Source organism: Bubalus bubalis, chromosome X (assembly GCF_019923935.1).
Source record: "Bubalus bubalis isolate 160015118507 breed Murrah chromosome X, NDDB_SH_1, whole genome shotgun sequence".
Classification (NCBI taxonomy): Eukaryota; Metazoa; Chordata; class Mammalia; order Artiodactyla; family Bovidae; genus Bubalus; species Bubalus bubalis.
Genome location: NC_059181.1, coordinates 7,639,428 through 7,655,465, shown reverse-complemented (window position 1 = coordinate 7,655,465; position 16,038 = coordinate 7,639,428). Strand labels below are relative to the sequence as shown.

Sequence of the window (16,038 nt, the reverse complement as noted above, 5' to 3'; positions counted from 1 at the left end):
GCCAGAGCTTTGGGAGCAGAAAGATACTCAGAAATCCAGGAGTAACTCAGCCATGCTCACTGGAGAGACCCACACATGTACTTATCATATACAGTTTGCTGTACCCTCCCGGAGCATATAATGCAGAGGGGAGGCAGTGCCCCAGTCAGGAGCTGAGCCGCGTGGTGTTTGATGGTTCCCATCCCTGCTTATCCACAGGACAGCAGTGCCCTGCAAATAGCCTTGTCACCAGGCTCTTGACAGTGAGATGGGAATGAGAACACAGGCCCTATGGCAGCAGATCCCTGTGGCTAAGGATCGGCTTTCATATATGCCTGCCTCTGTCAGAGTGTGAAGGCAGATCCAGTGATGGGCATAGGAGTGGGCAGGATCTCAGAGATGGGCTGTGCTGGAAAAGCCTGCTGAAATAGGACAGCTGAAAGGATGGAACCAGGACTCGTGTAAGGGGAAGATCAGGGACTGATCATTAGGAAAACAAAAGCAATAAATGCAAAAGAGCTTGCAAAAAAGAGTAAGTGATGTCACTGAAAGTTCTGGAACCCAAGATGAATTGGGGGACATCAGTAGCACCCTGGGCATCGGGCCCACCAAGCACACACAAGTCAGTGTTAAGCCTGTCATCTACGCTAGCACTCCCAGTGATCCAAATAAAATGCACAAGCCTGGTTCACTCCTCTTTCACTACCTAGGATGCTTCAGTGGTGCCCACGTTCTCCACATAAGTAGGGACCGTGGGGCTCTCCTCCGCCCTGCTACACCCACATCCATTCCCTCTATGGTCAGGACAGCACTTCCTGGTTGACAGTCCACAGTGGTAATTTCTCAGAATCCACGGACTACACCGAGCCTTCTTCCTACCTACTGCTTCCCTGCCCCACCACCCCAAGCCACTGGCACTGTGAAAGCTTATTATACAAGGTTTCACAGAAACATGAAATGTCAGGTTTTAACATGTGGACCATCTTCGATATTTTAACTTCAGTTGGGGAGTTTTTCCCAAGGGGGAAGAAAGAGACAAAAACAGTTAAGTATTCACTAACAAATATGCACTTTGCCATCTTCCATGCAGCACACTGTAACCGCTACATCAACTGTCAAATGTACATCTGTCCATCCTCCCAAGTTCAGTAGTTTGCCTTTTCCTTAACCTTGCCCTGTCTGAAAGGCTTTATATCCAAAGACAGCACAAAAGCCCCCATCGGACCTGTAACCCTGGGGTCCCTGGTCCAGACAGGGACAGCGTGCCCCACCTCCCTCCTGCCTGCTCCCTTGGGGCTCTGCAGCTGCTTGCACCCTTCCTGCCACTGCAGTCGCCTGCTTTGCTCCTCAACTCTTTTTCCGTTTCTCATCTTTGTGCAACACCAATCCGAGTGCCTTTTACTTTCTTAAAAGAATCAGACTTTCAGCTGCCTTTTGCTGCAGCATGAAGAGCTCTTCCATCAGTGAGTTGTTGCTGTGACAGCCGAAGCTCTTAGTCGGGTCTTGTTCCTCCCCTTGTCCCATTTCAGGTACTGGCTTTGCTCAAGGAGCCTCTGTTCACCAGGTCTTTTAAGTTACACTGTGAAGCTAGATTACTCCCCCTTCCATCAGCCTGTCTTTACACACACAAAAATATGGTCCTTGGATAAAAACTTTTTGCTGCCCAGCTCTAGACCTCTGAAATGCCAACTAATCTTTAACTGGAAAAAAGTTACTGAAAAGATGCTTCAAAGTTTGGGGAAATCACTAAGCTATTAGTTAAACCTATACAAGTATCAAAATTACATTTTGTAAATACCTACACACACATTGTATGTAAGGGGCTGAATTGTGTCCCTCCAAAAATTGATATTCAACAAGCCTAACCCCCAGTCCCTCAGAATGTGACTATATTTGGAGACAGGGCCTTTTAAAAGGTAATTCAAGTTAAAATAAGCTCCTTATATGTAAAATAAACAAGGTCCTACTGTATAATACAGGGAAATCCAATCTCACTAGTAGTATTCTAAGAGGAGGAAATCTGGACACAGAGAGATGGGGTTGAGGAGGTAGGGAAAGAGTTGTATGCAGAGGAAAGGTCCTCTACAAGCCATGATGAGAGGACTCAGGAAAAACTAAACCTGTCAACACCTTGATTGTGGACTTCTAGCCTCCGGAACTATAAAAGAAATCCCCATTGTTTAAACCACCCAGTCCACATGTTATGGCAGCCCTGGCAAACACAATATGCTTTCCTCATGTACTAAAAATCTACATGGATATCCAAGAGACTGACACATGGCTGCCTGCACAAGCAGGAAATGGAGACATTGGTTCCTTATGCCTTCTACTTTTCAACCATGTGACTCTATCATCTATTCAAATAATAAACAACAAAAAATGTACTCCTAATATCCATTGGTGACCAAGGTATAGGAAACGTTAATATCCTGCTGCCAGCTAGCTAGCAGTCAAGAAGGGCTTGACTGTGAGACATCCATGCGGCAAATAAATGAGGTGGGTCTACTATAATGGAAATACATCCAGACAGATTAAGCGAAAAGGGCACATCACCAAACAATGGGCACACTTGGTTTAAAATAACAAAGCAAGTCTCCTAGAGAAAAAAATAAAGGCAATATATAATATACACTAATTTGTTAGTAGTGGATGCCTATTTTTTGAGTGGAGGATTAGTTTGGAGAAGCAGAATTGATTATAAATAATAAAAACTAGAGCTCTCTCTTCATCAACCTGAGAACATAAAGAGATTTAATCTCCCCAAATTTAAAATGTGAAAATGTTTTGCTTACAGCCAAACTGTCTGCTGTGTTAGGAAGTTAAAGACTTTCAAAATCTTAGCTTACTCTAATGATATTCTGTCAGTGGTTCCCAAGCTATGGGGCCAGGGAGGGAAGTATCTCAATCTAGCTGTTCCCAAAACATACTCCCCCGCCACAGGCCCACCCCCACAAAAGCATGTCCCTTGATCACCCACTGCTCTACAGGCCTGGGTGCTGTCCTCACTCACATGCAGCCCAGGCATCGGTGTGTCTCTGCAGGGCAGGATCAGCGTGAAGGGCACAGCACTCACAAAAGACCATGATTTGCTTTATCAATAAGTCTGGTCATTGAAGCAGAGTTGACAAAAGATCTCCTTGGGACCAAATCACCACACAGTTCAGTGACACTGGATAAATACATGCCCAAATAAAGAGGTCTTTGTTTACCCTCACACCAAGTACCAGCCAGAAGTAGGATTTCCTCCAAAAATGATAAAAGCTGGCTTCTGTGTTGAAGGGGGTGTGGCTCACGTGTGGCATTCACAAATGACAAGTGATTACTCGTGAGATCAACTCTGATACGCAGAGTGAAAAAACGAACATAAAGAGAAAGAAGTAGTAATCAAATCAAATAACCACAGTGCAAATGCATTCAATTTTAATCTTTAATAGCTAACATTATTGCTTTAGGACATGCTTTCCCTGAACCAGGAACAGAATGCTAATTACATAAAAATATACACATAGAAAAAGTAGTTCTCCATATTCCCAGGGAAAAGACAGTAACTTCTAGGATACTTAAGTGTTTTAATTATAAAGTCTTGGTCATTTCACTTATTAGCTCTGTAACATACATATTTAAATTAAACATTATTAGATAGCCGTTACAATGGGTACGTGTCAGGCGCCATTACTGAGTAAATGGATTCTCCCGTGAGGGGATGTGTCGCTTCCCCCACCCACTGACAGGCAGCAGCACGGTTAATGGTTGAGTATGTGATGCGTTGCTGCACACGCGTACCCTCTTCTCCGCCCAGAGCCCATCTGTGCATGTGGGTGAGCTGGTCAGGTCACACTGGCTACCTCTCTAACTTCCACAGCAAGACGAGCTGGGCTTGGGCTTCCGGTGCAGACGGACCGTGTCTGTCTGAATCAAGGGATCCGACCTATCCTCGGTAGCGAGCACTCTTCGAACTGCTTCCTCAAAGGCTGCAGCGACATTCGTGGCATCTTTTGCACTCGTTTCAAAGTAGGGATAGTCGCCGTTGTCCCGGCACCAGGCTTGGGCTTCTTCTGCAGACACTTGCCGCTCGCTGATGTCAACCTTGTTGCCCAGAATCACAAAAGGAAAGCTTTCGGGCTCTTTCACATCTGCGTAATATATGAATTCTTTCTTCCAGTTACTCAAGTTCTGGAAGCTCTGAGAATCATCGACACTAAAGGTAAGCAGGCAACAGTCAGAACCTCTGTAGAATGGCGTCCTCAGGCTTCTGAAGCGCTCTTGACCAGCCGTGTCCCAGATCTGCATGGTGACAAAGTGTCCATCCACCTCCAAATCTTTATTTAAAAACTCCACACCTATTGTATGGAAGAGCTGGGCATCAAACTTATTAGTCACATATCTGTTCATTAGAGAACTCTTCCCAACACCACCATCTCCAAGGAGAATGACTTTGAAAAGCGATGATTTTCCTGCCATTATTAATCTCAAGATCTCTGACTGTGGAACCCTGTAAAACAGAAGAGTACCATTACATTCTGTTAGACCTGTACCTAGTTCCACGTGCCTCTCTGAACATCAGTGCTAAGGGAAAGAAAACGCAGGGAATACATGACAGCAAGAGATGTCACCTATTGAGCTCTGCACCTCGCGCCAGGCACCATCCGACCGTCACTCCCAACAACCACTGCTGAGGGCTTGTTCTTCCCCTTCCTCCGGTCACCCTTGACTGAGGCTGGCACTCAAAGCTGAGTCTAACCCCCAAACCATCATCTCAGCTCACAACAAGCCCTGCCACCATTTGTTAGGCAGCAGGAGACTGAAGTGGGCACATTTCCAGAGCAACTACAAACCGCCCTCTGGTGGCATGGTGCCCGTGTTCACTGATGGCTTTCCTCTCAGGCCAGGGGGCTTCCAGACAATCGCCTCTGTCTCTCTCCCAACACTATCAGCATAGGAGCTGGCAAGCAGGGAACAGGAGACAGAGTTCACTGATCCGGCTGTGAACAGACCAAAGCCAACCACTTGAGTAAAGGACTCTGTTCTCTTCACTGGGGACACTTAGTTTGCTAACATTAACGTCAGCACCAATGGAATTTTTATCATAATATAGTAACCTACCACATTCTACCCATAAGATTCGTTTGGGCAGCTCCAACACTTTTGAACAAATGCGAGCCTGGGCTGTTTGTTACTTGTATTTCGAGGGGGGATGCAATGAACCTTAAACCAAAATGTGGTATGGTGCCCATGCTTTAAGGGGAAGCCCTGGGGAAGGACTAGACTGCCCCGTGCACCAGCCTGGGGAAGTGAGGAGGGCAAGGGTGGGGTGGCGTGGCATATGAAGATTCAGACACCTATTTACAGCCTGGTGGGAGCGTTGTTCTTATTTAAGGCTTCTATTTTAACTCTTTATTATGGAAAATGTCAAACATACACAATTTTGGAATAATGAGAATAATTAATGATACCGCACAGACCCTAAACCTAGTTTTGCCAATTATCAACTTACAGCAAATCCTGTGTGCTCCATAGTGTCCCATTTTCCCTTCTCCCAAATTATTCTGAATCAAATTATAGCATGTAGTCTGTAAATATTTCAGTATAAAATGGCTTTTAAGATATGAAAATTTGTAAAAGCAGACAATCTTTAGTACCATCTAACAGTACTTTCTGCAACAAAGGAGACACCCTCCATGTGGACTGTCTGATATGACAGCCACTAGCCACATGTGGCTATTGAGCACTGAACTTGTGCTCAAGTTCAACTTGGGAGAAAGGAAATGAATTTTAAATTTTCTATAGTCTTAACTAATTGGAATAGTCACATTTAAAGAGCAAACAGCTGTACTGGATAGCACAGCCCTATAGCAAAAATGGCAATTAACTTTCACATGCAAGTAGATAATGTGAATCCCTCAATGGGAAGGTAGCAAAGGCATGAACAATAATTGTTATATTGACTAGGATGATTCACTGCAGTAGGGACCTCCCTGGAGGTCCAGTGGTTAAGACTCCATGTTTTCACTGGAAGGGGCCCAGGTTCGATCCCTAGTTGGGGATCTAATAAGATTCCACATGCTGAGCCACGTCACCCAAAAGAAAAAATAAATCATTGCAGTAAACAAACATTATCTGGCAATCTCCTGGTATACACAAGCATGACCCAGTATAATGTAATTGAACACTCCCCATAACCAGCAAGAATTCATCTCCTACTACATGCTACCACACTATTCTTACAAACATGTAGCAACTTGCCCCTCGTATTGGCTCTCTGAAATTACTTACTACAGTAATTACTACTATAATCTAAACAATTTAAATTGGTGAGGCAATCAGGGAGCATACTACCTGGAGACTTTCCAACCTCAGCACATGGCTCTGCCCACCGCCCAGGCTAAATTACTGTCAGAAAGGAAACTGAAACTATCTCAAACCCCTTCATTTCCTGACACAGTAACAGTGCACTAAATCGGTTCCTTTGTTTAATTCTTTGGAATCTTGCTTACATGACTTCAACCCAGAAAAAAAGAGTAGCAAAACCAAAAATGCACACCAACTATTCTTACATAGGGAAAGTGAAAGTACTAGTCACTCAGTCCTGTTCGACTGTTTGCGACCCCAAGGACCATATCCCACCAGGCTCCTCTGTCCATGGGATTCTCCAGGCAAGAATACAGAAGTGGGTTGCCATTTCCTCCTCCATGGGATCTTCCCAGCCCAGAGATCAAACCCGCGTCTCCTGCCACTCCTGCATTTCAGGCGGATTCCAGACAGATTCTTTACCACTGAGCTACTGGGGAAGCATCTGCTAATGCCCCCTCCTTAACATTCTTCAGTGGTCTTCCAGACTCAGGTCTAAGTCCAACTTCTAAGGCAAGACACTTGGTCCTGTTCCCCATTCTCAGCATCAGCCATTCAGAAATGCACTGTCAAGTGGAAGTGAAATTCAGATCCACGGGCTCAGCCCACATACTCACCTTTATCCTGGCCCACGCTGCTCCCCCTGCTGGCGACCCCACCCACTACACCTAAGTAACCTGGCCCTCAGAACGCTCTGTCATCCCTAACACTGTAAACTTCCCCCAACAGCCTCTCATTTGAGGACTGTTCCTTTCCCAGGGTTTTCCAGATACATAAACAGGGACGTTTCATGTTGTGTTGTAAGGGTGTAAAAGACGTGCTCAATTCTAGTCTACCATTTACTCTAGGACTCTAGTTAAGTCTCTAGTTAAGTGTCTAGTTTGCTAGACACAAACTTCCACTGCACAGCATTAACTTTTTGGTATCTTTACATCACATTATAAACCAGACTGTGCAATCTAACAACCTCCACCCAGACGAGAGGTTACATATCTACCGAATTAAGTCTTAGAAATTCCTTGAGATTTGTAATCATAACTTTTATCAGGATACTTCGATAGTTCTTTTCTTCTTGCATAATAATGTGGGATTTGGGATATGCTAGACTCACACACCAGGAAATAGGTACATTTTTTTACATTTCCCATATATAATTTGGGGCCTCCCAGCGGGGAAGTCTGGTGGGCTGCCGTCTCTGGGGTTGCACAGAGTCGGACATGACTGAAGCGACTTAGCAGCAGCAGCAGCAGATATCCTATTTGGGAGTATGTTGGCATTTGCTCAAACAACTAATATAGACATACACAACTCTCTCAGTCTAGCTGCAGCACTGAATATAGACACACATATGATAAAGATAATTATACAAACTATCTTATTTCCCACTGACATCTAACAAAAGTTAGCTTGATGCAATCTATCATTAACATAACATAATTAGCTTATGAACATTAAAATTTTTCCCCTTTTCTTCTCTAAAAACAGAAAAATCCTTTGAAACCTCTTTGGTATAAGCTGAATGAATAAAGGTATCCTGCTATGTTCTTTTCAAGACTTACCTTAAAATGTAATATGAAGCCTTTTATACTTCAGTTTAGGATTGCCCAAAGGCAATAATTTTCACCCAAGCTAAAATATGACTTTCCCAATCAGCTAAACACTATAAAGAAATCTAAATAAGAAAAGCATAACACACAGGCCATAAATCTTACCTTAATTGTTCAGTTCAAACATCATCATTATCTGCAAAGAAAAAATGTGAAAGCTCACCTTAGCAATATACATTCAGTCTGTTTTCATAATTTTAAGAGTAAACACAATAATTAAAAAGTAAAAGAAATGTCTGACTTATATTAGTAGCTAGATTCTTAGTTTATAACTGATTCATGTTGAGGTTTGACAGAAAACAACAAAATTCTGTAAACCAATTATCCTTCAATTAAAAAATAAAATTTAAAAAAAAAGGAAAACTGCACCTGCAAGCTGTCTATGAACTTTCTCAGCCTAAAAGTAGCCCTAGAATCAAATACACTTTGTTTTTTCTAAGAAGTACATGTCCCCATCCACCCTACTTTTCTAAGTATCCCATTCAGACAAATATAAAATCTGGTTAAGATGAAATGTAAAACATTTCATTCGTTGTTCAAATTCTGCCCAAATTTTGAGTGATTTAGAATAATCATATTCCAGGGAATAAAATCAGGGCATCACCAACTCAATGGACATGAGTTTGAGCAATCTCCGGGAGATAGCGAAGGACAGAGAAACCTGGCATGCTGCAGCCCATGGGGTCGCAAAGTCAGCTGAGCAACTGAACAATACCAACAAGGATAAAAGAAGGACCACTCAAGGTACAGGCACTTAATGTGACACAGGAAAATCTGGGCTAAGGCAGCGCAGAATATCCTGAAGCTTCTTTCTGGGCAGCCAGAGCAGAGGGGAAACTTTGTGAGTTAACAAAAGCCACTGGCAGAAAGGAGAACTAGCTCCCTGTGCCAAAGCCCAAGAGCCCGTACCCACGGCCAAGCTCTTGGACACCCTGCAGCTTGGGGACTCTGGTGACAGCAGGACCTACCGGAGGGCTGAGGAAAGATTCACTGAGACACGGACACCAGGGAAAGCGGCTCACCACTGTGCCAGGCTCATGGCCTGAGTGCAGACAGCTTCTGTGGAACAAACACATGAAAAAGCCTTTACTGATAGTTTCATGGAAACCAGACAGGTTTCTTTCATGGCCATTTCTTCAGCCAAATTTCTAGAAGAGTCACAGGCAGAACAAATGAGAGGGCAATGCAGGCCGGCATTAGGAAGCCAAAGGAGCCTAGTCCCACACACCAAATTCACTGTGGAGGTTTCCTGGGCCAACTAGGCTGTGCTAAAGCACTAGCCTCTTTCCATCTAAACCAACAGTTTCAAACTCCTCTCCCTCCCTTTTTTAAAAGCAAAGGGCATTTCTGTGGGACTTATATGAAGCAGCCTTCAACTTATAAATTCAATCAATGAAAAACACGAAACCCTTCAAAATCTTGACATTTGGGAGTTAAGGACAAAACCACCACCACCCTCACAATGACTGAGCCCTTCAGGCCACTGACTTTGCATTTCTGCATCCACTCGCCACCAGCTACCCTAGGGATGAGGACTCTGACTCAGAGAGGTCCCTTGCTGGCAGTCACACAGCTAGGAAAGGGGTGCAAGTGTCCACCCCAGAGGCCTCTGACCCTGACAAGTGGCTCTGACCACTGCACAGCTCCGGCTGGAGGAGGAAGGAACTGGGGCAGGGGGGGTATGACTGGAACCAGGACCGGGGTGCAAAGGCACCCACGTGGCCAGGGAGAGCCCAGGGCAGACCACCTGGAGCCAGCAGTGGGGGGCGCCGTGGGGGGGTGGAGCGAGGAACGAGCTGTGCGGCCACGGGACTTTAGGGGCAGGCCACCAAAAGACTTCTGCCAATGCCCTCAGAGTGAGCCTACCCGCATCCCTGAGCAGATGCGGAGTCCAGAAAAGCATCTGTCTGCGATCACAAGAGCAGGCTATATGGGGAGGGCAGAAGGGAGGCCAGGGGCAGAGTGGTGGTGGCTCACTTACCATCCCTCTCCAACCACCGACGGTGTCAGCGGGCTCTGGGGTGGCTGGCCTCCTACTAGAGACTGCAGTAAGCTCCTCACCCCAAACCCCTCCTCCCGCTCACCCCTGGCCAGGCGGCTAGATCTCAGCTCCCCGGAAACCCTGCCCCTGAGCTCCTGGCACCCCCGCAGGCACCTCTGCATGCAGAGGCAATACTGAGATCAGCGTGCCTCCCAGGGCAACTTCACGTTTGTAAAGAGGCAAGATCTCGAAAAAGATTCAGTTAAGGGAAATGTCTTATACCACGATAAAAATGCCCAGATTTTTCCCTGAGCCGTCCATTTTCTAAACTCTACACCAAAAATACATCCCCATACCATTCTAAAACTACTCGCCCTCAAAAAAAAGCAAGGAGAAAAAAAAATTGCAAAAATGTTCCCAGTGGAGCAAATGGAAATGACCTAAATGCATAATTGGGGATGCTCTGCAGCCCTTGATTAGACTGGAGACACAGGTCTGTAGAAATGCATTAAGTAATAAATCCAAAGAATGTGTACACCGTGATGACACCATGTAAAAAGTTCATAGATTAACATGAAAGTCTGCAAGAAAATCTCGAACAATCAACACCAAGTCTTTAAAGTCCTGACTTGATTTCACACTCATACTCCTTTTTCAAATATCAAAAGTATTCTTTTAAAGCAAGAACAATCATTTATTTTGCTCTTGAATCTGCAATTTGGGCAGGGGTTGGCAAACTCAGAAGCATTTTTTAAAACTTCATTTTCACTTAAAGCCTAGCTTGACTGAATGCTGTAATTGAAATAGAAATAATTTTCTTTTAAATTTTCTTCAAATACTGCTATCCACCAGACCTTAAGGACAACTGCTTCCTAAATTTTTCTATAACTCAGATTATATTAAAAATAATTCAACATGAAACCCAAAACACAAGCAACAGAAGAAAAAATAGGTCAAATGAACTTCATCAGAATCTAAAACTTGTGTGTTTCAAAGGGCACTATCAAGAAAGTGAAAAGACAATCCACAGGATGGGAGAAAATACTTGAAAATCATTTACCTGATAAAGGACCAGTATCCAGGAACTCTTAAAATAATAATTTAAAAAGCAATTTAAAAATGGACAAAAATGGACAATATCATTAGCCAGGAATGAAATGCAAATGAAAACTATAATGAGATACCGCTTCACACCCAAAAGGCAGACAATAACAAGTGTTGCTGAGGATGTGAGAAAACTAGACCTGTCATACACTGCTGGTGGGAAGGCAGAATGGTGCAATGATAATGAAAACAATCTGCGGTTCCCCAAAACGGTAAACACAGAATTACCATCAGTTCAGTTCAGTTCAGTTCAGCTGTTGTGTCAGACTCTTTGTGACCCCATGGACTGCAGTACTCTCCTACGTATGTACTCAAGAGAAATAAAAACACATCCACACAAAAACTTGTACATGAATAGTGTTAGTGTTAGTCGCTCAGTCGTGCCCGACTCTTTGCGACCCCATGGACTGCAGTCCACCAGGCTCCTCTGTCCATGAGATTTTCCAGGCAAGGATACTGGAGTGGGTTGCCATTTCCTTCTCCAGGGGATCTTCCCAACCCAGGGATTGAACCCGGGTCTCCTGCACTGCAGGCAGATTCTTTACCAACTGAGCTACAAGGGAAGCCATGTACATGAAGAGCATAGTATTAATCATAATAGCCAAATCATGGAAACAGCACAATGTGCATCAACTGATGAATAATAAAAATGTGGCCTCTCCATACAATGGAAGATTAATCAGTCACAGGAAAGAATGAAGTTCTGATACATGCAACTACATGGATGAACCTCAAAAACATGATAATTTAAGGAAGCCACACACAAAAGGCCATACATTATACCATTTACATGAAATGTTCAAAATAGGCAAATCCACAGAGACAGAAAGTAAATTTGTGTTCCAGGGAATGGGGAGTGACTGCTAATGGGTACAGGTTTCTTTGTGTGTGTGTGTGTGGGGAGAAGGTATATGACAAAAATACTCCAGAATTAGTGGTGATGATTGCATTATTTAGTGTCTATACTAAAAACAACTGAACTGTACACATTAAAAAGGTGAGCTTTATTGTATGTGAATTATAACTAATCTAGACATTTTTATTGATACACACACACACACACACACACTCAGCCTGAGAATTAGCAATAAGACCCTAATTTATATGTGCCACAAATGATCTCCTTGTCCCTTCAGCAGTAACCTTTTCAATAAGCCAGTTACACACACAATATATACTCCGTCAAAATTACAAGATCATTTGCTGGCAACAATGAAGGTTAACTATGGTGCACACTCATCTGAATGGGAAGTTGGTTAAGTAGGTTACTGGCAGGAAAGAAAATGAACTATGTTTTCAACAGATACCTCAAAACTAAAGATAAAAAGAGAGCATTGAATGCCAGCCCTTTCCTTTTTATAACACTCTTTTCCAACTTTTCAATCGTGCACTTTTATCTTGCACTATCAACTGTTCGGATAGTGTAGAGGAGCCTTTTCTCTGGTCTCTATCTCCATGTTGGCTTCCAAAGCTGATTATTACAATAAACCAAGGGGGAGTCAAATTCAAGCATGGAGGATATATATCTCAAACAGAAATGTTTGTGTGGATTAAAGGTAGACCCTTTTTATTGGTCATGGACCTAACTGCCTCCATCCGTACACATAACAAAACCCATTTCTTTCTTTATTACTTTTATTATATAGGATTTTGAGCACGACATTCAAAGAGCTCTCCAACCTCACATACCTACCTGCTTGTCCCAGTTATAACCCTACAGGTCACCACCCCCAAACCTATCAGGCGTTTACTGTCCAGCCTTTGCTCAGGCCCTTATCTTGCACTAGGAGTTCCCTCCCCACATCTTGACAGCTATGAAAATCCTAGTTATCTACAGGCCCACTTTTGCCACGTCCCTCACAACCTAATCTTTCTCTTCATTTTCATAATCATTCCACTTCTATTACAGCTCTCATTCACTTATAGTTTCCTAATTACACTGTCAACTCCCTGGAGGGACACACAACACCTAATGCCACCCGTTCACGGGCCCTTTTTTGGGTCTGCAACATCTAGTACACAGCTTTCCACATGCTGAGGTACCAAATGAATGCTAAATTGAGAACAATGAGTACACTACTTCCTCCTTCATTCTTGCTATTCTATTCTTATTTTTCTCTTTGTACTTTCCGTACTTAGTTTTTTGTTTCTCTATTCAATCAGTTCTTCCCCCATTCTGTTTTTGAGGTCTATTAAAATATGTGGGAGAAGACAAAAAAAAATTGATTCTTACTTGAAACTCAAATGAGGAAACCACTTTAAAATAAGTACTCTGGAATGCAACAGCAAACGCTGAAGACCCACATTCCTGTTAACAAGCTGCCGAAAGGATGCTAGGTTTATAAACGGCTTCCTCAAATTCTCAGGTTTTCAAATCTGAAACCCCTTGACTAACTCTCATTTCCAAAAATTTAAACTGAATTTATCACTCCTGACTTAAATTTAGGAACAGATCTTTTTTTTTCTTCTTTTCAAAATCACATGTTTCTTTTGCACTCACTCGTCAATGTCCCAGTTAGAGGCACGCCACTTTATTTCATATCACAGCTTGAGAAACTGAGGCTCAAAGAAACTAACCAAGGCCACAAAAGCATGATTAATCCCTCCATCGTTTCTATTTTCACCTAGGCTGTATTTATTTCCTTATCTCTCAATATAGGTGTGTCTCGCTTAAGAGCCACTTAGCTCCACTCTTATTTCCGGTCTTCCTGGGTGTCTTGCTGAACAAGGCATGTCAAGGAAGTCATTAAGTACAATAATGAGCACTATCTCTACAGCAAGAAGTGGAGCATAACAAAATGAATTAAGCAAATAGCACAGGCACAGACCAACTTGGGAGGCACAACTTGCCACATGAAAACACGTTATCTAGGTGACCACTGAGCATTGCCTCAGAGACAGCTAGAGAAGGAAAAAACTGTACAAATCAAACCACGCTATATCACGAAGTCAGAGCAGCTCATCCTACTTAAAGAAGTTGTTCCATGAGTGCTCTTTTATGAATATCAGGCATCTAGTAGAAATATAAACTCTTAGTTTTGCTTAAAACAAGGCACCTTTGTAGTTAGATATACTAACTAATCATTAACAGTGGTGGAGTGAATGGGTAGGGAGAAGAGAGGAGATAAAAACAGATTTGGTTAAGGAACTCAATTTTCTTAAATTATCCTGAAAATAGAGAGCAGTGTGCTCCAACACAACTTTCTGTGATGAAGGAAATGTTCTTATGTCCAATATAGTAGTCACAAACCACATGCAGCTACTGAGCACTTGAAGTGTGGCTGGTCCAACTGAGGAAGTGAAGTGTTAATCTCATTTCAATTCGGTTACATTTAAGTTGCTACATGAGTACTGCATTGGAAAGTACAGGCATGGAGTGTGCTTAACTGAGAGTCCATGAAAGAGCTGCAGGGGGAAAATGCACCTTCTAGAATCATAGGTGAGACAAGGGTGAGTGAATGGATGGAACTGTGCTTGAGCCTTCCTCTGGAAAGTCAAAAATGTTTCATCAGATTCTTAATGGAGTATGTACCTCAAGAAATGATCAATTAAAGATTTTTTTTAAAAAAAGAAGCGATCAATAAGCGTCTGCAATATTTGTATATTTCGTGTGATTAATTTGTGTAGTTCATAAAACCCTCAAGACTTTTACCTTTACTTGCCATTACTGTTTCGAGGTTCTCTCCCTTACCCATAAGACTTCATTAATATTACACTTGGACCATGAACTGTGACAGTTCAATCAAGAGACTTATTCACAGGAAACTGCTAATCCTGTGAGGAAAACATTTTGTTCTTCGTTTTATTTAATGAAGTCCTCAAAAGGAACAAGCATAAATTTACCTGTAATGAAGACACCTGAAAAAGGCACTTGAAATGCTTGACAGAAAAGAGTGGGGATAGTTTTAAGGCTGCACTTTGGGGGACAAAATTAAAATGCAAAGACATGAATAAAAGTCATAAAATAGGAATACTACACTAGGAAGCAGAGCAGGGTATTTCAGGAAGAAGACTGCGTTGTGAAAGAAATGAATGTGAATGCGCATGTTAGAAAAATATATTAAGAGCAACGAAGCACAAACTGAACATGATCTGCGATGATCCGCTGTAACTTAAGGGAGCCCTGGTTCTGACTCGTCTCTTCAAGTTAGGTAAGAAACCTGCTTGCTATCTTTAATTTGAAGCAAAAAGGGGTGAGGGCTGGAGAAACTTCCATGTAAGCTCAGGGAAGAGTCAGTATAGCAACACTCCCCACAAGGCATGAGGCCACAGCAAGGTAGAACTTCTTGGCTGTTAGAGAAATTAAGTAAGAGGAGTGGAATTTCCCAAGAAAATCTATTTCAAGAGAACAGCTGTATATCCGGCATATAGGACTGAACTAGATTAGAGACTCCCATTCTGCTGGGAAACCGTCACCAGGTCAAAACGAGAAGAAACGTCAGAGTGCTGCAGGGAGCCTTCTAGAAAGTTCATCACACGTCTCCATCGCTGATGCTGTACTTTTCAGTACCCCACCAAGGTACTGAAGCTGACTTGGCTTACAAAAACCTTCCCGAGCCCAGACTTACTCCGTCATCATGACACATTTCGCTCTGTGCCTGATCAACTCTGCACCTGCTCACTGAATGGAGGTTCTCAACCTCTCTATCCCCCCGAGCGTCAGCAGAAGTCACGGGAGACTTCCCAAAGGCCAATCCAAGGGCTTCTCCTCAGTCCTCATCTAAAACCCCTAAAGTGCACGCAGCCCTAAAGCGATTGAAGAAAAAAGTGCCCCCGAGCCAGGTTCGATGCACGATACTGGATGCTTGGGGCTGGTGCACTGGGACGACCCAGAGAGATGGTGTGGGGAGGGAGGAGGGTTCAGGATGGGGAGCACATGTATACCTGTGGCGGATTCGTTTTGATGTTTGGCAAAACTAATACAGTGTTTGAGGTTTAAAAATAAAATAAAATTAAAAAAAAAATGTATAATATAAGAAAAAAAAATTACCTGTCTCTTTATAGAAACACTATATCATT

General features: G+C 43.1%; 1 protein-coding gene across 3 annotated transcripts in view; it reads right to left on the bottom strand.

The window, feature by feature from the left end:
• Positions 1-3,392: 3,392 nt before the first annotated feature.
• RAB9A (RAB9A, member RAS oncogene family) overlaps positions 3,393-16,038 on the bottom strand; it is a 50,857-nt gene continuing 38,211 nt past the window's right edge. For 2 of the 3 annotated variants that reach the window (XM_044937213.1, XM_006042889.4), the window contains exons 2-4: positions 8,903-8,993; positions 8,040-8,070; positions 3,393-4,471 (exon numbers count right to left, since the gene is read on the bottom strand). In XM_044937213.1, the coding sequence (XP_044793148.1) occupies positions 3,829-4,440 (612 nt within the window). In that variant the 5' untranslated portion in view covers positions 4,441-4,471; positions 8,040-8,070; positions 8,903-8,993 and the 3' untranslated portion in view covers positions 3,393-3,828. The remainder of the gene's footprint in view (positions 4,472-8,039; positions 8,071-8,902; positions 8,994-16,038) is intronic. The other variant, XM_025276748.3, reaches the window with a different exon arrangement.